Source organism: Eucalyptus grandis, chromosome 6, assembly GCF_016545825.1.
Source record: "Eucalyptus grandis isolate ANBG69807.140 chromosome 6, ASM1654582v1, whole genome shotgun sequence".
NCBI classification, from domain to species: Eukaryota; Viridiplantae; Streptophyta; class Magnoliopsida; order Myrtales; family Myrtaceae; genus Eucalyptus; species Eucalyptus grandis.
This window is the reverse complement of record NC_052617.1, coordinates 48,700,134-48,722,041: the sequence shown is the minus strand read 5'-3', so window position 1 is coordinate 48,722,041 and position 21,908 is coordinate 48,700,134. Positions and strand designations below refer to the sequence as shown.

Here is a 21,908-nt window from a genome sequence, read left to right as displayed (position 1 = left end):
GAACGGGGCCGGTCAAGGCCCATCTCTAACCCTAACTATCGAAGACGTACTGGCAACCCTCTCGGAAATAATGTTTGGCCCAACCCAAACACGTTCCGCCAGCTCACTCCCTTCGGCTAGGTAGCTTCTAAAGCTTGGGCACCCAACCCTTTCCTTACATTACCATGAAGAAGAAAGAAAATTAGTGAGTAAACCCAATTTCATAAAATTGACATTGTGAATTTAATTATTTCGAAATCTTCCTCTTTTGCAGATCCTTTGTGCATACAGACATATATATGGTTGGGAAAAATCATTTCTTAGGATATTTTCGTATCCGCGCATGCATTCTCTTGACTTTTTTGACTGAGAAGTTTATACAGTTTTAGGTGTATTAGATCAAAAATTTATCACCAAAAGAAATAACCGGAGAAGGCTCTATTAGTTTGATTCATCAATTTGTTTTAGTAATTGCTTATTATGTTGATTTTTTCTGGATCAACTAAGATATGGGTCACAAAATTTGTACTACATAAAAAAAAAATGGGTCAATTTGGGTCAGAACTTTTTTGTCCAGACCCAAACCTGACTTTGACTAGACTTGAACCATTTGTTTGAGCAGCCTATATGTATGAGTAGTCTGATGATAAAGAAATATTTGCTAATATTGGTATCATTTACATTCTAACATTTAGTTCATTTTACTACTAAATTCATTTTCTAAAAAATCAAAACCATAATCATATAAAGGTTCTAGATCGCTTTATATATATCTATAGAATGTAGTTGACCTTTAGTCATTGTCTTGGAAAAGAAAAGTTTAATCATTTTGGTTTGTGTAATGCAGATTTGTAGTGTATTTTATTTTTTTTATGGATACTTGCTTATTTTAAGATTATTTTTCAAGAAATGATCGGTTCTATTGTTTGGGAAAATTGGCCAATGAAGAACATTTTCATTAATAACAATAATTTCCCAACGATCATTTTTTAAGTAAACGTCTTAAAAAGCATCAATTTTTTAAGAAATAAACGCGCTCTTAAATTTATGTGAAAAGTTACCATAAATTCCTCCGCAATTATCACTTCTCCAGACTTTGCAGAGGTGGTGAATTTTCTGTACTGCCATGCATGCAGGTGATTAGGAGATTCTTGTGAGTAAATCAAGTAAGGCATTGCTGCAAAAGAATATATTTGCAAAACGATACACAAAACTGTTTTTCTTTTTTCCTGGCAGCTATATGCAGATTCTGCAACTGGGAAAGATGTTCAAGCTATGAAAACAGTGGTTGGAGAAGAAGCTCTATCCTCTGAGAATCTCCTCTCTCTCTCTCTCAGACCATTTGGATTGTCCTGCTTCGATTTTTCTCCTCCTCTTCCGACTGTTTGGGTTCCGCTTGATAACTTTTTTGATGTAACGATTTGTGATTTCTATTCGTGATATTTCAGCTTTTATCTAGAGTCTCTCGAACGGCTCGAGAGGAAATTCACGACACACCAGGGGAGGGGGTTGTTGTTGGTGGGATGGGGTGACAGCAACACCCGCGATATTTATCAGCCTCCTGACTTGCCATGGACTTTGCTTTGCATATTTCTCGGCAAAGGTATAGCGCAATTACCAAAACTTGACAGGGATATAAGTTAGAAAGGTATGTATAAGTGTTAGATTTTTTTTTTTTTTTTTTTTTTTTTCTGGAAATTGGGATATCTAAGTGCTAAGTTTGGTGACCTAGCCGGAAATTTTATGTGGTAATTTTTTATTAATATAACTCACCTATGTGAATCGCGGGAGAGTTGAGTTAGTAAAGAATAGTCAAAACGACGTTGTTTTATCTCTTATTTAAATTTTAATATAAATAATAATTAAACTAAATTTAAAAAAAAAAAAAGGGGAGATCACAAAATGGTGAGAGCTATGCAAACCCTTGTTGCCACCTCCCGACTGTTGTCGGGAAGGGCTGGCGACGATGGGGAAGGGTCGGCCTGCGTTGCCGAGCCTTGGCTGATCGGTAGTGAGGTTTTGCAAGCTCTCGCCTAGATCTCGGGCAAGCGGTCCTCTACCAAATCCGACAAGGGCTTGCACAACCCTCACCCAATGCCTTATGCAACTTCTTCTTCCTTTTTCGTTTCTTTTAAAGAATAATTTAGTGTTAAATGTAATTTAATTAATATTTATATTAAAATTCAAATCAAAGACAAAACAACATCATTTTTTGCTTATCTAGCAATATCAGTATCCAAAACGATATCACTTTTGATTAATCTAGTCATGTCAATGTATAAAATAACGTCATTTTGCACTTATTTTGTCGATAAAATACCACATCAATGTTTTGGCAAGCCAGGAGTTCGGTGTCCGTATTCCCCCGGCTGCTTTTCCACCGAATACCAGCGAAGACCCTTGAACTGTTCGAGCTATGCGTTTTATTTTTAGGGCTGTATTTGTTCGATGAACTGTTTCGGAAACCTGTAGTGGTTGGAGGAAAGGTACCCCAAAACCGTTAAATCATGTCTGGAGTCTGTGCCTGCCGGATGAGCGAGGTCCAAAATCAAAGCAAGCGACCATGCTGGTGGCCGGACAAGTAAAATCCGACCGGTTGTTTCTGGTTTGTCGGTTCCTGCATTAATTCTGTGCGTGGGTGCTAGCTGGATGAATGAGTTGTCATCTCCAGATTTAGCGGGATCACTTTGGCTCGGCTGCACATGTTGTTTCTTCTTCTTTGTTTATTGGGGGGGAGTAACTTTTGTTTTCTACTTGACCGCAAGGGAAGACTTCCGGGGGCTGCACGTATTTTATGAAGAAGACTATTCCCTCCTTTGGAGTTGCGTGGAGACAGTATGAAACATGAATTATTGGGCACATAAATGAATTCTTGGGCACATAAATGAATTCTTGAGCTCCCACCCGTGAATTATGTATAAAGAGATCTCGATGTGAGCTCTCAACATGTGAAGCGAGAGCACAAAGAAGAAGAACAGGTGCTTCGAACACCGCACGTCCATCTCGAGCTTCTTAAATTAGATAAAACACCGTGGGTTTCGGATGCAATTATAGGGCTGGAATATACTCAAGTGTGCGAGCGACTGAACTGTGTAATTCTCTGATTGATCGGTAGATTATTAGCAGCCGATTTCTCTGGTGGACTTAAGTATCCACGTTCAAATCGAATAATGTAAATCTTTCTATCTCCTTTATCGTACTTCATTTTGTTTTGTCTGATAATTTCATTTTCACATGTCTCGATACAATTAATGACAGAAGTGCTGCCGGTAGGTAATTTCATTTTCATGCGTCTCGATATGATTGCAAAGACTTCGTCCGAATCACGACAAAAACGCTACCGGTAGGAACATAAAAATTTGTTTGCATGTGTTAGATGTGAACGGCAATTATGGTTTCTTTGATTCTCGTCTTTGAAGTGGACACGTTATGAATGCTCAGCTACCTGCTAATATAATATAATAAATAATCACGGTGAGATTAATTCAGGAGCCATGGAAGCTGCGTTCGCCAGCTGATAAGAGTGTGACAGGGAGGCTAGTTGTTGTGCGGTAAGCAACGCATCGCTATCGTGGCTTGATATCCTCTAATATAGGTTAAATTTTTTTGGGGTACGATCCAAGGGGATAAGAGGGTAAACCATTGAGATTGCATTTCGGACAGTGACATCTGTTGCTAGAGCAAAGTCCATGGTTATCTTCTTCGACAGCTCCAGACACCGGGGTCTATTCTGCACGACTTGTACATATTGAAGGGAGTAGTGTATCAGTACCAGTTGTGACCCTTATGTTTGGATATTTTTAGGGGTGCTGTTGCCTTTGGAATGGAAAAGCTCCCTCGTAGCATGTTTACCAGAGTTTTGCAACGTAACAACAGGCCAGGAAATTAAAGCATGAGTGACCTGTTTAAACTGACCGGAATGAAAGAACGCATTGCTAGCAATAATATAATTTTTTTTTGCAAAAATTCTAAATAAAAGAACGTTAGATTGTCATGATTTTTGTTTGTCATGATTTTTTCATAACAAAAGGGATGGAGACATATTTTTCCATAACAATAATTTTGAGAAAATGATTATTGTGGAAATAGGAAAATAAAAAAAAATCCGATTTTCTCCCTTAACCAACTTTAGTTTTAATATAGTTTATTCAATGGATGATCTATGGCGAAAAAAAGGATTGAACTCTTTATATAGGCTATCAATAGGTGTTTTCAACAAGTATCTTCCATCAAAACACATTTTTTTAAAGAGTTGCATCTTTCAATGAGAGTTGCACTTTCTCATAACCAATAATTTTTTTAGCATTAAAAATTATTAATCCATTAATTAATAATAACATGTAAGACATAATTTGGGCACCGCTCCTTTTGTTATTGGATCTACAATCACGATGCTAATGTATTCGGGTTTTGCTAGCACAACAATCATTGAGGTACTATGAGAATAACAATATATTGTAAGTAACAATTTTTTGAAGAAGTGGATCCTACAACAATTTATAATTATATATAATTTAATTTTTTTGGGTCTATAATAGACTGTTATTTTTACAGACTATCATACAATCATTTCTCACTATACCAAATTAACACTCTTTGTTACTAAACTTCTTCTATAATGGGCAAGTTTTTATTCAATATGTTTAACACCCTTAGAATACTTGTGGTTCTTAGTGAAGAAAAATGCTGCGGAGTTATCATAATAATTTTTCAATGGCTTGATAATACTGTTGATTACAAGACCTAAAATAAAATTCTGCGGCCATAACCTGTGAATAATGGCTGTAAAGTATGTCACAAACTCAACCTCTAAAGTGGATGCAACAATGATGGATTGCTTTGCACTTTTTCATGAAATTGCCCTTCTAGCAAAAAGGGACAATTGGCCAAACATTGATTTTCTTGTATCGGCATATTCGGTTAAGTCTAAATTTGTATATATGATCACCTTAAGATGATCATATATTTTATAAGTGAGCATTTGATTCTTCTTTCCTTGCAAGTATCGATGAACTTTGTTTTCAACTTTTTAGTGATTCAATCATAGGTTAATTTGATACTTGCCCAGTATTCCAACAGTAAAACTGATGTTGGTTTGGTGCAAATTTGAGTATACATTAAGCTCCCAACAACAAATATATAAAGAATTTTTTTTCATTTTCTCTTATTTCGATTTATTTTTCAGACATTGCATAAGCCTAAATTTGTCTCTTTTTGAATAGGAACTACTCCCACCGAACATTTATCCATATTAAGTTTCTCCAAGAATTTATTAATGTAGGCTTTCTCAAACAACCCTAACAATGTTTGTGATCTATGACATAATATTTAATTCATATCACATATATTGCCTCTCATATTTTTCATTTCAAAATTCTTAGAGAGAAATCTTGATTTCATGTAACAAACAAAATAATTAGTAGCAAGCAAAATGTCATCAACATACAAAATTAGAAAGATCGACTTGTTCCCACTAACCTTCATGCATACGTAGATATTATGTATGTATGTATGGTATGTATGTATGTATGTATATACCGATCAATAGTGTTTTCCTAAAATTGAAATATTATGATATTATTAAACTTAAGATACCATTATCGAGAAACTTGTTTAAGTTCATATATTGACTTCTTTAACATATAAACCATGTGTTCCTTTCATTTAATTAAAAAATTTTGAGGTTGGTCAATGCAAATCTCTTCCTCTAAATTTCCATCAAAAAGATAGTTTTAACATCCGATTACTAAAACTCTACATCATAATGAGCCGCTAAAGCCATAATCATTTTAAATGAGCCTTTCTTGGGGACTTGGAAAAATGTCTGCTTATAATCAATGCATTAGCTTTAAATAAAAACTTTAGCGACAAGTCTAGTTTTATACAGTCTGATATCACCTTTTAAGTCATGCTTAGTCTAACAGACCTATTTACACTTGACATTTTCAAATTATTTGGGCAATTTAAAAATATCTCAAACTTGATTTTAATCCACAGATTTTAACTCTTCTTCCGTGGCATTAAATAATTTAGTAAAATCATCATATTTTATGGTTCATGAAAATAACCCTAGACTATTACTAATTTTTAAATTAATTTCTAATTATTGTAGATAAACCACATAGTCATTAGAAATAACTAGACCTCATTTCCCTTTGAGATCTTATTATTGCTATTTCTTGTGGCTCAATTATTGCAAGTTCATTATTGACATTTTTATTATGGAGTGTATGATCATTTATTTGTTATTCTTGATTATTATTAGGTTAAACTATAATATTAAGAACAATTTTAAAAGTCTGGGTTCCACCCTAACTCGTTGAATGTAAACATTATGCATTCTTTCACTCCTATTGAAGTCACCATTTTCAATAAACCTAGCATTTTTTAATTCAACAATTTTTGTACCATGATTAGGACAGTAAAATCTACACCCTTTGGATTTTTAAGTATAACTAATAAAATAATCACTGGTCGTTCTAAAATCCTTTTTTTTTTAATGTGGATTGTAAATTTTGACTTCTGCTGGACAATCCTAAACATACAAGTTTCGTAAATTAGGTTTTTTCCTGTCCACAGTTCAAAATGAGTCTCTGGAACCGCCTTACTAACAACCCTATTTAATAAAAATATAAAATTCTTTAATGTATTCACCCATGAGGATAAGGGTAAATATGAATAACTTACGATACTCTTAACCATTTCTATTAATGTATGAATACGTCTTTCTACTACACCATTTTGTTGTGGTGTGCCAAACATTGTGTATCGAGCACAAATACCATATCTTTAAAGGAATTTAGCAAATAAACCCTATATTGTCCTGATTCATTATACTTTCCATAATATTTATTACCTCTATTTAACCTCATTATTTTCACATTTATTATTTAGTCGTCTCTCAACTTCTTTAATATACACCTCAAGTGCATTCATGATTGAGATTTATTATGCAATAAATAAACGTAACCATGATGCTAATGACGTTTTTTTTTTTATAATTATAAATACACCTCATCAAAATTCACTTACTATCTTTTGATATACAAACAAATTTAATAAGACATAATAATTACCAATGATTACGTCCATGAATTATCAGAAATTGATTAACCATTGGGTGAATTCCTAAGTTCTTCTTATGAAGGAGCTCCAATATACCGATGACACCAATAAGAATATGTAACATATATCTTTTAGTCATGGCATCAAATAATCATGGGTAATTGAATAAAAAATTATATAATTCTAAAAATTTTTAAGAGACTTTAAGGTTCGGCCACTTTGGTGACTAACAAACCATTCATAATTGAATTTTAAATTATAAAATAAAAAAATTGTTTCATAATTTTTTTTTTTTTGATAAAGGTAAGATATTTTAATCGTTTCATAATTTTATTATCTCTAAATGTTAAGATTTAATCATTTCGTGATAAAATTGCCATAAAGGTATAAGAATCAAATTACACATTATGGTGCCCTAAGTATGGCAATTCATATATAAATATGTGAATACATATAACATAACAATTAATGTGTTGGAAAACATAAAAATATATATACACCAAAGAGCACTAAACCCAAACAGTAATTTATGTGTGATTTCATTAAGCAAGTAATTGTATTAATCAATTTGATGTATATATAACTTTAACAAGCATTAATGGGAGATCATTAACAACCCCCCCCAACACACACATAATAATCAGAAAATCGTAAACCACACTTTGATATTAATTGTTAGCAATAATATAATTCTTTTTGCGGAAATTTTGAATTAAAGAATCTTAGATCTTCATATTTTTTCACAACAAGAGGGATGAAGATATACATTTTTCCATAGCAATAACTTTGAGAAAAAGATTATTGTAGAAAAAGGAGAAATGAAGAAATCTGAATTTTCTCCTTTAACCCACTTTAATCTTAATGTATTTTATCTAATGGAGGATATAATACAACTTTGTTATCTATGGTGGAGAAAGGACCAAACTTTTTATATAGACTATCAGTAGGTGCCTTTAATAATTGCTTTACATTTTTTTTAAGAGTTGCACCTTCTCATAGCAAATAAGTTTTTTTAGCATTGAAATAATCATTAAATCATTAACTAATAATATTATATGGGCCACAATTACTCTTACCTGCATAGTTTGATTAATTCACTTGAACTATGGGACTTCTACATAAAGGGCAAGATCTTTGCGTGGAAATCCACTTGTCAATGCAATGCAAATGAAACAAGTGGCAACAGTTAGGCAATCTCCAGGCCACATCTTCGCATTCAAAGTCCTGGATCAGTAAGCAAGAACAAGGATTGAGCAAAGGAATGGAACATAAACCTAAGTGAAAACGAGTCATGAGTCGAATTCTCTCAGTCTAGTCTGAAAATACAAACCTGAAGGCATATCGAGCAGGAATTTATATTTCCTGAAGAATCCATTAGGTGGTCCTCCGTTATATCGATACTACGAATCCTGTCAAACGAATGCTTCGATTCTTTGGCGTGATCTACCATGATTTCATTGATTGTATTTTCGGGATGTGCCGGAGTTTGCTCTAATCTCGAGGGGGTTAGACTATTCGACAACTGTTGAACTAGCTCTCCATCATCAAGTTCTGTTGTCGAGTCAATCTACTCAGAGCAGATGTGGTATTAGGAAGTAGATATTTGAAAAGTCACAATTGACCCAAGCTTGAGCCTTGAGAAGCCGAGAACTTACCCACTGAAGAATGTTGCTGAGCAAACATTCATCAGACAGCCAGAAAGAAATGGACATTCTGAAGGCATAAGTCAAGAACATGCTGCCTGCAATTGCTCCATTCACCACGCTGGAGAAGAGGTTGTTCTGGCTTTTCACGCCGATCAGAACTCCCACGAATGCTCCCAATGTACTTCCGACTGCAAAATAGTGAGGTCCAACGGCATCATCCCAATTGTTAAGATAAATGAGTATTAAGGGGTCCATGGAATTTAACCCAGAACCAAAAATCAACGTCCTACTATACGGAACATCAAAAACTTAGTGAATAGAAACATTTGCTAGCTAGATATTTTAGAGAAACTAGAAAGCATGTGATGAATTGTTGTTATTTCTTGTCACGTCCTGTGCAGTCATTGCCTTAACATGCTCAAATAGCACAGTTTAACCTTTCAGTTGGCGAAGTCAAGTTAATCATATGTTGGAGTCCGTATGACCCCATATACTCGAGAGAATTCTGAAAAATAAACTACAACAGCGACACCGATTTATATTTTTGACTGGAGATTCTCGAGTGCAACGCTCTTTAATTTTTCCTCTTTTCCATGTTGTAAAATTCATGGGATATTCCATGCTTAATTTGCGACTTCTTTCGACGAGACTAAGGAATCTTCAGAAAGCTAAGAATCTGGACGTACCGATAGCTAAGAAGAAGACGGAGACTGCATAAAAAACGGTGAAGATGATTGCAGAGGCTCCATCGCAGCACCAAACCCACACCTTCTCGATAGACATAATTCAAAACCCCGGAGCGAAGCTTGGAATCAAGCCTCTGCGTTCGAAGCTGAATCCATGGAGACGAGGAAGCGGAAGAGCTTTTTAATACGAAGTCGTCGCTGAATGTGGACAGTATGCGTGGAAATACTACAAATGACACGCTAACATCGTTGCTTGCGTATGGGTTTGGTCATAAAGACATCATCCCAGGCATGAAACCCACGAGGAGAACGACTTCGGACAAGTCGTCGATCAAGTCATATAATACTTCGAGAGTGAGAGAGAGGGAGTGTAAAACCAAAGCAGATGATTTCCGGGTATTTCGTCGTCCAGACCGGTGAAGTTACGTAGGAATCTTGAGTAGTTGAGGCTTCATGACTTCCGAACGCCCTACCATGTTCGCCACGCGGCTGCGTGCGATGTATTCATCCAATCTTTTTTAAACTAAGTCTTTGACTTGAAATTTCCAATTTCATTGAGTTCAAGGTTCAAATGATTGGAATGTATTGAGCAAATTCATGAATTTCGATTAGCACGCCAGGATCTATATGGAAATAGAGTTCTAAATCTTTTTTTGTCATGCAGAATGTAATTGAGTTTTAGTTATTTTCTTCAAAAAAGAAAAGTCCAAACATTTTAATTTGTGTAAGCTAGACTAAGAGTGTGTCTATTCCATGAATGACCAATAACTTCGGGAATATTTTTCAAAGATGATTTTTTATATCATTTGAAAAAATCAATTATTAGAAAATTTCTTCATTATTAGAAACAACCCAAAATCTTTTCCTTGAGAATGAAATTATATTTCGTTAATTCATTCCGCAAATGATACAATTGATTATCTGAAAAAAGAAAATTATCAAAATTATTGATTTTTTGCGAAAGAAATAAACTCTTAAATGTTTTTTGGACCTTACCACTTCAAGATTCTTGAGGAAATCGAAAAGGCATTGATGCAAAAGATTGTACTGCAACTTTTTGTTGCAAAAAAAAAGGAAAAAGAAGTTATGTAAAACGAATAAATAATTTGCTTGCATTTAATATGGATATATTATATTCGTTTGTTTTTTATTTGTAAATAAAACACTCGTGCGCGTCTACATTTGGAACAACATCTCAATGAAACTCATCCTTTAAACTCTACGGCTCATATTCATTATACGTGGTATCAAACCTCCGAATACTCAAGGGAGTAACAATCCTCCGAATACTCATGGCCGAAAACAGGGAAAAGTGCCAAAAAGTCCTAAACCTTTTGGTTTTGTGCCGATTTAGTCCTAAACATTTTTTGGTGCCGATTTAGTCCTAAACATTTTTACGTTGTGCCGATTCAGTCATTTCCGGCCAATTTTGGCCGGATTTTGATTTGGACGCCGGCCGGCTGATGTGGCTTGATCGGCGCCGATGCGTACAATTTTTAATACTATTTTAATATTTTTAATATTTTTAATATTATTTTATTTTTAATTTTTCTCTTTTTATTTTTATTTTTATTCTTTTCTTTTTCTTTTTTTTCTTGTCATCTTCTTCCTCCAGCCGGTCGCCGGAGCTGGGCGACCGGCCAGAGGCGACGGCCGGCGAGGGCGACCTCGCCGGCCACCTCGCCCTCGCGGCCACTGGCGAGGTGGCCGGCGAGGATCGAGCCTCGCCCATGGCCGGTGAGGCTCGACCTCGCCGCATCCGGCTCGCCACCCGGCCGCGAGGGGCCTCGCCCATGGCCGGCGAGGGCGAGCCCCGCCAGCTCGGCGCGAGGCCGCCCGCCTCGGAGAACCCGGGAATCACAAACCCCCACCCCGACGAATCGCCGCCGCGGAGAAAAGGGCGAAAATCCGGGCCCGGAGCCGCGCGACCGAAGACACCTCGAGCTCCCGTAAACCCTAGAGACGACGACGACGATGATCGGAGGAGGGAGGAAATTTCTAGGGCGAGATTGGGATCGGAGAACGGAGCCGGGGAGGAGTCCACCGGCCTCGCGCCGAGCCGGGCGGGGCTCGCCCTCGCCGGCCATGGGCGAGGCTCGACCTCGCCGGATTCGGCGAGGGCGAGCCTCGCCACCCGGCCGCGAGGGCGGCCTCGCGCCGGGCGGGCGGCGAGGCTCGACCTCGCCAGATTCGGCGAGGGCGAGCCTCGCCCGCCGGCGCGAGGCCGCCCTCGCGGCCACGGCGAGCGGGTGGCGGCGAGGTCGACCTCGCCGGCCGTCGCCTCGGCCGGTCGCCGAGCTCCGGCGATCGAGTGGAGGAAGAAGATGAGAAGGAAAAAAAGAAAAGAAAAAGAAGTAAAAAATAAAATTAAAAATTAAAAAAAATTAAAAAAATAAAAATTAAAAAAAATAAAAAAATATTAAAATATTATTAAAATTTGTACATGTCGCGCCAATCAGGCCCAATCAGGCCACGTCAGTCGGCCGGCGTCCAGTCAGCAAAATCCGGCCAAAATTGGCCGGAAAAGATTGAATTGGCACAATATAAAAAAGGTTTAGGACTAAATCGGCACCAAAAAAAAGTTTAGGATTAAATCGGCACAAAACCAAAAGGTTTAGGACTTTTTTGGCACTTTTCCCGCCGAAAACACTACTCGGGTAACCGTTTCGTCTTATCCCTCCACTATGCCAAAAGCCCGACCCTAATCGCCATCGACTCAGTCGTCCAACAATCCGTCAAGCTATCGCCATCCAACTACGCTTCATGGCATGCCCAATTCACGTCCTTGCTCGTGGGGTATGATCTTCTAGGCAACCAAAACTGTTAACCATACTGGCGGGGAAAGTCATCGACCCCAACGTAGCATGTGTTCTTTGGAACCGCCAGGACCAGCTTCTCTCTGCCACGCTAAAAGGATGCCAGTCTTTGAAACTATAATTTCACTCGTCTCCATGCTAAAACCTCACGAGAAGCCGACCCATCATCGGGAATCCGTATGCCAATTGTTCCCGTGCTTGGGTGATGACTCTCAAGGAACGGCTACAACCATCCACTAGCCTCTCGAAATCTGTTTTTGAAATTCTCCATGGCCTCAAATTGATTGTTGATCAGCTCACCTTTTATGATTGCCCGGTGCCTATTGAGGATCTCTCTCCTTGCATGTCCTCGATGGTTTCATGCATGAGTTCTGCGAGATATCAGCGTCCATTGCACCTGCGACACCCCTTTGACCTTTGAAGAGCTCCATGACAAATTAGTTGCTAATGAAGAATCCCTCGTGCGTGAGAACACAACTACCGATCTCCACGTTTCGATTGCCAATTACTATGTGGAGGTCCCCCGCACAATCAGTGACCACAACAACAACTTTATCACTTGAATCAACTGGCCTATCAAAGCCACACCTGCAGTTACGTACTTTTCTTGTCTAAAGACTCTTAGGTCACATGGATTGTGACATCCTAAATTTTTTCCTTTCATTATGTGAGCAATTATTTTGTTATATGAAAATAAAATTTTCTATTAAAATTTAAGCCAAACATTATCGGTATGTCAGACGTAACTCTTACGTTATATATGTATTACAATGGATAAAGTATGCTTAGCACTTTGTAAATCTTACATTAGACCTAGTGCCCCTAATATTATATGAGATTAATGAATGTCTCATTATAAAGTGCCACTAAATTGAGGATATTAGGATAGTGCCACGGATGACTTGATTCCTATACATTGAATGCTCAAATTGCCTTCAATACACACAACCTTCAATTAATCTATACATGTTATTCATAATATTCAATATCGGAATTGATATTTGTTACATGCTTTGATTAACTTCTTTTTCTCCCTCTCTCACAATCATAATATATTAGCTAATTAAACTGAATTATTAATTAATCAAATGTTTGGTAGCATGTTGTTTTTGAAGTGATACTAAAGGCTCAAAATGCACCGATAGTTTGAAGCACTTATGACAATGTTTAATTTGCAACAAGAATGAAGTTACATGGTAGAATACAAATTTTCCCTGTAAATTCAGTAAAAGATAAGTACTCTACAAATGGAAAATTAACAAGAAAATCACTTCTATGTGGTCTAATTCTAAATAAATCTAAATAATTCTATTCATTCCTCAAAAAGGCAACGTTATTCACAAGGAGTGACGGTGCCGTTTGCTCAGCAAGGTTCATTATGCAGTTGAGAAATATGTTAAAGCTACGAAAACCGTGGTTGGAGAAGAAGCTCTAATTTCTGAGGATCTCTCCCTCTCTCTCGCACAAACCGTTTGGATTGTCCTGCTTCGGTTTTCTCCTCTTCCTACTGTTCGTGTTCCACTTAATAATTTTTTTTTTTCAAAATAATAGCTTTATCTGTAGTTCCGTGAACAATTACGAGAGGAAGTCCGTGACGCGGGGGGCCTAAGACACCCGCACGTTCCCTAGCGAGCTGCTCCGCCGTATTCCAGCAAAGACACTGGACCAGTACTACAGCCGTGACTCCACAAAAGTTATCTCAAGAAGTTGCGTGCTTGCTGTTGTAATATATTATATTATTTTAAATGTGATCCCAATATTGTATTTCTAATTAATTCTGATTTATTGCTCAATTTATTAGCTGCGTTTGTTACTTTAAATGTGATCCCAATATTGTATTTCTAATTAATTCTGATTTATTGCTCAATTTATTAGCCGCGTTTATTACGTGATATTTGCCTAATAATATGGGTCTTGATGGAAGTCATCTAGTTCAAACTATCGTTACAGAAAACACACAATTACATTTGAGGGGTATTGGCTAGTGGAACAGGGCTTACAGATATGGTATTTCCACATTAGCAGATCGATCGTGCTTCGTGAATCCGTCCAAGGTTTTAGGGTTTTTGCATTTGCAAATTTTCATCAAGGGCTGGAGGTATGTCGATCTTTACGTTTCCGCAAATCAATTTCGAATTATGCATGTATTTGTTTGAGGATGATTGATCGAGATCATCAAGTTTTATTTAAAATTAGTCTTACACTTGCTACCAAAATCAGTTCATTTCGAAACATGATTAATCTTGATGCTGTCACCACTTGCCGATGCTCTCTCATCTCATTTGTTAGCTTGCCAGAACAAACACCAGTTTTGAGGAGCAGCTAGTGATGGCTCCCTAGCTTCTCCAGCCAAAGAAACAGAATTCGTCCTCGCGTACTCCTCCCTTATACATTGTCGTCCGATGAAAAAATATATCCCCCCTTTTACTTTCAGGGTTGCATTTGTTGAATGAACTGTTTCGAAAATTTGTAGAAGTTGGGAGAAAGATATACTTATAATCCTTCGTACTAATCGCTGACAGTAGAGAGAAAATTTGTGGACTGCACCTAGAATTTCTTAGTTCTCCCTTTTAGAGGAGACACATTTTGAAAACTCAACTCACCTGTCAACCGCGAAAGTAATTGAATAAGCATAGAAGCTACGTTAACCAGCTGATAAGCGGGATATGGTGCCTTGTCGCGTCGTGACAAGCAACGTATTGCCGTCATGGTTGGATATCCTCTGGTATATGTTAAAATCTTTTGGTATGTTCCAAAAGGATAAGAGGGAATGCATATATGACATGCCAGTTGTTGCTAGAGCAAAGTCCATGAATATCTCTGACAAGTCTATATACATATTAGTCTGTCCAGACTACAGGTACACGTAAAGGGAGTGGGTTCGGAGTACAATTTATGACCCTTCCGTTTAAAATGTTTACAGGCCTTGCATTTTGAATGCTCCCACATAGCGAATTGACCCGACTTTTGCAATGAAACAATAGACCAAGAAAAACGAAAGAATGGGTCGCCTGTTTAAACTACTCCAATGAAAGAATGCAGAATTTGGTTAATGCACTTAAACTATGGCGAATCGGACCCCACATCAGCTTCATTGCCAAATGAGGGAAATCCACTTATCGATGCAACGCAGATGAAGCCAGTGGCGGCAGTTGGGCAATCTCCTTGCCTGGTCTTTACATTCGAAGTCCTGTATCAGCAAACAAGAATGAGGATCAAGCAATGGAATGGAATATAAAAACCAGGTAAAAACGAGTCATCGGTCGAGTTATCTTTGTCTAGTCTAGAATACAAACCTGAAGGCATATTGATCGGGGGTTTCTATTTCCCGACGAATCCATCAAATGGTCCTCTGCTATTCTAATCCTAGGAATCCTGTCACAAGAATTCTTCGATAATTTGGCATCGTCCACCATGTTCTCGCTGGTCATATTGTCTACATGTGCTAGAGTCTACTCTAATCTCGACAGGATGAGACTATACAACAACTGTTGAACGAATTCTCCCGCATCGACTTCTCTTGTCGAGTCAGTCTGCTAAGAGCAGATGTGGGATTAGGAAGTAAGTATCTTAGAAGTTACAATTGACCCAAGCTCGAGCCTTGAGAAGCCGAGAACTTACCAATTGAAGAACGTTGCTGGACGAACAATCATCAGACAGCCAGAAAGAAATTGACATTCTGAAGGCATTAGTCAAGAACGTGCCGCCTGCAATTGCTCCATACACCATGCTGTAGAAGAGGTTCTTCCGGCTATTCACGCCGATCAGAACTCCCACGAATGCTCCCAACGTACTTCCCACTGCAAAATAGTGAGGTCCCACGGCGTCATCGCAGTTGTTAAGTTAACCAAGTACTAGGGGGTCAGTGGAAATTTAACATGGAATCAAAATCAGCATCCGACTATACAGAACACGAAAACTTAGTGATTGGAAACACTCGCCAGTCAGATACTTTAAAGAAACCAGAAAGCATGTGATGAAGTGTTATTTCTGTTTTGGTGATTGGATGATTGCCTTAACATGCTCAAATAGCCCAATTTAACATTTCAATTAGTAAAGTGTTCATTCTGAAACTGCAAAAAAATAAATACAGAAGCGACACCCATTTATAATTCCAACCGAAAAATCTTGAGCGCCATGCTCTTTCCTTTTTTCCTCTTCCCCGAGTTGTGATTTTCATGTGATACTCCGTGTTTACTACACAACTTCTTTCGACGAGACTAAGGAAACGTAAGGAAGAGCATAGAATCTGGACGAACCTATAGCTAAGAAGAAGACGGAGACGGCATAAGAAACGGCGGAGACGATTGCAGAGACTCCGTCGCAGCACCGAACCCACACCTTCCCCATCGCAAAAGCCTAAAACTCCCGGAACCGGAGCTTAGAATCGAGCCTTTTGCGTTCGAGGTTCGAATCCATGGAGACAAGGGAGCGACAGAGCTTTTTTAATACGAAGTGGCCGGCGGCGAGGGGGTAGAATCTGCATGGAAATACCGCACGACTGACGCTCTGACGCCCCTCTCGAACGGGGTCTGGTCAAACGAGACATGAGCCCGGACGTGAAACACGCCAGAAGAACGACCTCGGACAAGTCGTCGATCAAGTCGTATGATGCCACGAGAGAGAGAGAGAGAGAGAGAGAGAGAGAGAACCAAAGCAGATGGATCTCGATTTCCAGGTGCTTCCATTGTCAAGACCGGGAAGTACGCGGGCATCTTGAACAGTTGATTTCACGTCTACCGAACTCTCTTCCCTTTTCGCACGCGTTACGTGCCTTTTTTTTTTTTTTTTTGGTCGGTCGTTACGTGCGTTTATACCAGCCCTTTTTGACTAATCCTTTTGACTCGAAATCTACGAATTATTGTTAGAATTTATTTATTTCATTTGCAATTAAGAGTCGTTTTCCAAAAACGATAATTATATGGAAGGTTGTAGATCTTTTTCTATACATAATTTAACTATTTTTGTCAAAAAGAAAAGTCTCATCATTTGAGTTTGAGAATATAAATTTAAAGTGTGTTTATTTCGTGAAGATTCAATAGTTAATACTTTTGTGAAAAATGATCGTTTATATCATTTTGAAAAATTAATCGATGAAAAATATTTCCATTGTCAACAATAATTTATATCCAAACATTTTTGCTGATGATAAAAATATTCTTCGATAATTTATTTCCCTAAACAATATGGTGATCACCAAAAAAGAAGATATTTTTCAAAATCATTCATTTTTCACGAAAAAAATCCAAAAATTATTAAGGCTCTATTCATTTCATGAAAAATGTATTATTTCTAAAAAATATTTTCCAAAAATCTATTTTCCAAAAAATAACAATATTTTCTTGTGTTTGATTGAAATATGATAATAAAGTAGAAAATATTCTCCGTCATTTGATGTCTAATTTGGTTTTCCTTTGTGCACTTCTTTTAATCATATTTTATTTTTATTTTCTCTTTTAAAAATTGAATTTTTAATTAATTTTAATTTTCTTTTCCTTTTTTATTTGTCTTCTTTTTTCTTTTTTTTTTTTTTTTTTATAAAAATTCTTTCGTTTTCTTCTCCTCAATTGGTCGGTCACAGCGACAACTGACAAGCTAAGGGACAAGCTTGTCAGCCTCTGGCGACACTCAAGCGTCATCGGTCTCTAGCAAGGCTCGAGTTTCTTGTCCTGTGGCAACGCTTGAGCGTCATCGATTTGGTGAGGCTTGAGCCTCCTGTCCTCTCACGATGCTCGAGCATCGTTGATTTGGAGAGACTTGAGCCTTGCCGGCCTTAGGGGACGCTCAAGCTCACTTGTGGCTAGTCGTCAACCTTCGCCGTGACAGGTGACCAACCAAAGAGTAAAAAGGAAAATTAAATTTTTTTTTTTTTGAAATAATGATATGTGATTTCTAATCGTGATATTGCAGCTTTCATCCGAGTCCCTCGGGCAGCTCGACTTGGAAATTCGGGAAGGGCAGCTTCTCCACCGGATACCAGCGAAGACCCGCGAACAGTTCAAGCTATGTGTTTTATTTTCAGGGCTGCATTTGTTGGATGAACTGTTTCGGAAACTTGTAGAAGTTGGGCGAAAGATACACTTGAACTGCTACATCATGTTCCGAGTTTGAGCCCGCCGAGCAAGCAAGGTCCATGCGGGTGACCGGACAATTAAGGTCCGACCGGCTGTTTTTGTTTTGTCGCTTCCTGCATTGATTATGTGCATGGGTGCTAGCTGGATGAATGAGTAGGCTGGTCATCCACAGATTAAGTGGGATCACGTTGTCTCGGTTGCACATGTTGTTTCTTCTTCCTTGTTTATGGGGGGGAGTAATTTTTGTTTTCTGCTTGACCGCAAGACAAGACTTCCGCAAGCTACAATTATTTAATGAAGAAGACTATTCCCTCCTTTGGAGTTTCGTGGAGGAGACAGCATGGAACATGAATTCTTGGGCACATAAATGATTTCTTGAGCTCCTCCCCGTGTATTATATATCTAAAGAGATCTTGATGTGAGCTCTCAACATGTGAAGCGAGAGCACAGAGAAGAAGAAGAACAGCTGCTCCGAACACCGTGTCTTTTTGCGTAGAATATTTACGTCCATCTTGACCGTGGATTTCGGATGTAAGTTATAAGGTTGGAATATACTCGAGTGTACGAGCAATTGTAATCGTGTGATTCTCCGACTGATCAAAACATTATTGACGGTTGATTTCTCCCGTGGACTTAGACATCAACATTATGACCCAACCATGTCAATGTTATTATGTCCTTTATCGTACCTCCTTTTATTTTCTCTAATAATTTCATTTTCACACATCTCGATATGGTTGCAAAGCCGTCTGAATCACGATAGAAACACTGCCGGTAGGTACATATAAATTTGTTGACATTTGTTGGATGTGAACAGAAATTATAGTCTTTTAATTCTCATCTTTGAAGTGGACATGTTATGACCGCTCAGCTACCTGTTAATATAATATAATGTTCACGGCGAGATTAATTCAGGAGCCATGGAAGCTGCATTCGCCACCTGTCGTGGCTTGATATTTTCGGATATAGGTTAAATTTTTTCTGGGTACGTTCCAAGGGGATGAGAGGGTAAACCGATAAGATTGCAGTTGCGATAGTGACATCTGTTGCTAGAGCATTGTCATGAATGTCTTCGACAAGTCCAGACATCGTAGTCTATTCTGAATTACGGGTACATATTGAAGGGAATCGTGTGTAAGTACGAGTTGTGACCCTTCTGTTTGGATATGTCTACGCACGTTGCATTTGGAATGCAAAAGCTCCCTCACAGCATGTTCACCAGAGTGACCTGTTTAAACTACTCAAAATGAAAGAATGCATTGCTAGCAATAATATAATTCTTTTTGCAGAAATTATAAATTAAAGAACGTTAGATCTTCATGATTTCTTCGCAACAAGAGGGATGGAAATATACATTTTTCCATAACAATAATTTTGAGAAAAGAATCATTGCAGAAATAGGAAAATGAAAGAAATTTGATTTCTCTCGCTTTGACTCACTTTAGTTTTAATATATTTTATTCAATGGAGAATATAATATAACTTTGTTTTTCATGATGAAGAGATGACCGGAGGTTATCAATAGATGTCTTTAAAAGGCATATTCCATTAAAACATATTTTTTTAAAGAGTTGCACCTTCTCATAACCAACGAGTTTTCTTAGTATTAAAAATTATTAAATCTTCGATTAATAAAAGCATGTAAGACATAATTATTCTTAATTTCTCCCATTTGCCCATATGGCCTTTGTTTCATGACTTAATCAAGACCATAATATGCACAATAACATTATGCTATTACCTTCTTGATTGACTATAACGTAATAATCACAATTAAGTAACAAAAACTAAAGCGAGTCATAGCAGCTTTATGTCATTAATTGATATGGTCTCTTCCATGTACTATAACTATAACTCTCTACCTAACATGACCAATAAATGAGGAGTACAACAATGGTCCAATTGTAATGTCTTTGTTGCAGACTATTTTGTTAAACATTTATTTATTTCCATTTTGTATCATAATTAGGATATAACAAATATAAAAAACATATAAATGAGCTCAGAGTGTCACATAAATAAACATAATAGAATCATAATACAATATTATTAATGACGTCCAATAATGCCCATCTTTTCAACATGTTCATTAAATATTTTGGGCAATAATCTAAATTGAAACTCTCTATTGCTAAACTTCTTGTATAGTGGACAAATATTTAATTTTCACATGTTTAAATCATTTCTAGAAAAGAAATATGTTGTGAAGTTATCATAATAATTTTTCACTGACTTGACAATACTATTGCCAATTACAAGCCCTAAAATGAAGTTCTGTAGTGTAACCCATGAATAGTAGCCTTAAATCATATCACAAATTCAGCCTCCAAAGTGGATGTGACAAAGATTGATTGCTTTGCATTTTTTCATGAAATTGCCCCTCTAGCAAAAAGGGACAAATAGCCAAACATTGATTCGGTTAAATCTGAATCTAAATATTCAATCACCTCAAGATGATCCGATATTTTATACGTGAGCATATGATTCTTATTTCCTTGCAAATATCCGAGAAATTTCTTTTCCATTTTCTATTGACCTAATCCTAGGCCACTTTGATACCTACCTAGTATTCCAAAAGTAAAACTGATGTTTGTTTGGTGCAAATTTTGGCATACATTAAGCTCCCAACAACGTATATATAAAGAATTTTTTTTTCACTTGCTCTTGTTCCAATTCATTTTTCGGATATTGCATAGGCTAAATTTATCTCATTTTTAAATAGGAATTACTCCCGCTGAACATTTATCCAAATTAAATCTCTCTAAAAATGTATTAACGTAGAATTTATGAGACATCCCTAACAATTTTTATCATCTATCATAGAATATTTTTATTCATATCACATATATTGCCTCTCTCATATATTTCATTTCAAAATTCTTAAGGAGAAATATTGATTTCATGTAACAAACATTATCATTATAGCAAGCAAAATGTCATCAACATACGGAATTTAGAAAAATGAACTTGCTCCCGGTGACCTAAATATATTTTTATGCGTGTGTACATAAATATACCGAACAATCTTATTAAGAATTGTCCAAAGATTCTTCCCGGTCCAATGGAATTCATAGGTATAGGAAGAAGCCTGTCAAATAGAGATTTTTCTTTTTCGACCATATTTCGATTGTTAATACGATATAGAAGGACTAAGGCGAAATAAGCACAAGGAAAGAGTAATAGACCGGACCAACCTACAAAAACGAAACGGTCTCTACGTAACTAGTCATCCATAATATCGGTATTTTCATTAAGAAATTCCTAAAATCTAAAAAAAAAATGTTATGGAATCATTAAATTTAAGATACCATAGTTAGGAAATTTGTTTAAGTTCATATATTGACCTCTTTAACTTATATACCACGTGTTTCTTTCATTTAATTGGAAATTTTTCAGGTTAGTCCATGTAAACCACTTCCTCTAATTTCCATTAAAAATGTATTTTTAACATCTATTTGCTGTAACTCTACATCGTAATGAAAGGAACAAATTTTTTACTAACAAGTCTAGTTTTATATAGTTTGATGTCACCTTTAAGTCGTGCTTAGTCTAAAAGACCTATTTACACTTGAAATTTTTATAACATGGAGGAAATTCAACAAGATCCCAAACTTGAATTGTAAATTCTTACTTTTGGTGGAC

At 37.1% G+C, this 21,908-nt stretch overlaps 2 protein-coding genes across 3 annotated transcripts; both read right to left on the bottom strand.

Moving 5' to 3' along the window:
• Positions 1-7,805: 7,805 nt before the first annotated feature.
• LOC104452171 (NEP1-interacting protein 1) lies at positions 7,806-9,552 on the bottom strand. Its single transcript, XM_018875373.2, has 4 exons — positions 9,377-9,552; positions 8,700-8,878; positions 8,375-8,611; positions 7,806-8,268 (listed from the first exon to the last, which is right to left on the bottom strand). The coding sequence occupies exons 1-4, from the start codon at positions 9,471-9,473 to the stop codon at positions 8,134-8,136; spliced, it is 648 nt and encodes a 215-aa protein (XP_018730918.2). The 5' UTR covers positions 9,474-9,552; the 3' UTR covers positions 7,806-8,133.
• A 5,447-nt stretch (positions 9,553-14,999) lies between these two features.
• Positions 15,000-16,846, bottom strand: LOC104450443 (NEP1-interacting protein 2-like). Of its 2 annotated transcripts, none has more exons than XM_010064998.3 (4): positions 16,452-16,846; positions 15,814-15,992; positions 15,489-15,728; positions 15,000-15,382 (listed from the first exon to the last, which is right to left on the bottom strand). In XM_010064998.3, exons 1-3 carry the CDS (start codon positions 16,540-16,542, stop codon positions 15,645-15,647), a joined length of 354 nt encoding a protein of 117 aa, XP_010063300.1. In that variant the 5' UTR covers positions 16,543-16,846; the 3' UTR covers positions 15,000-15,382; positions 15,489-15,644. The 2 variants fall into 2 exon arrangements, with proteins under 2 accessions (XP_010063300.1, XP_010063302.1); XM_010065000.3 differs by having other exon boundaries at positions 15,489-15,725; positions 16,452-16,842.
• Positions 16,847-21,908: the final 5,062 nt, after the last annotated feature.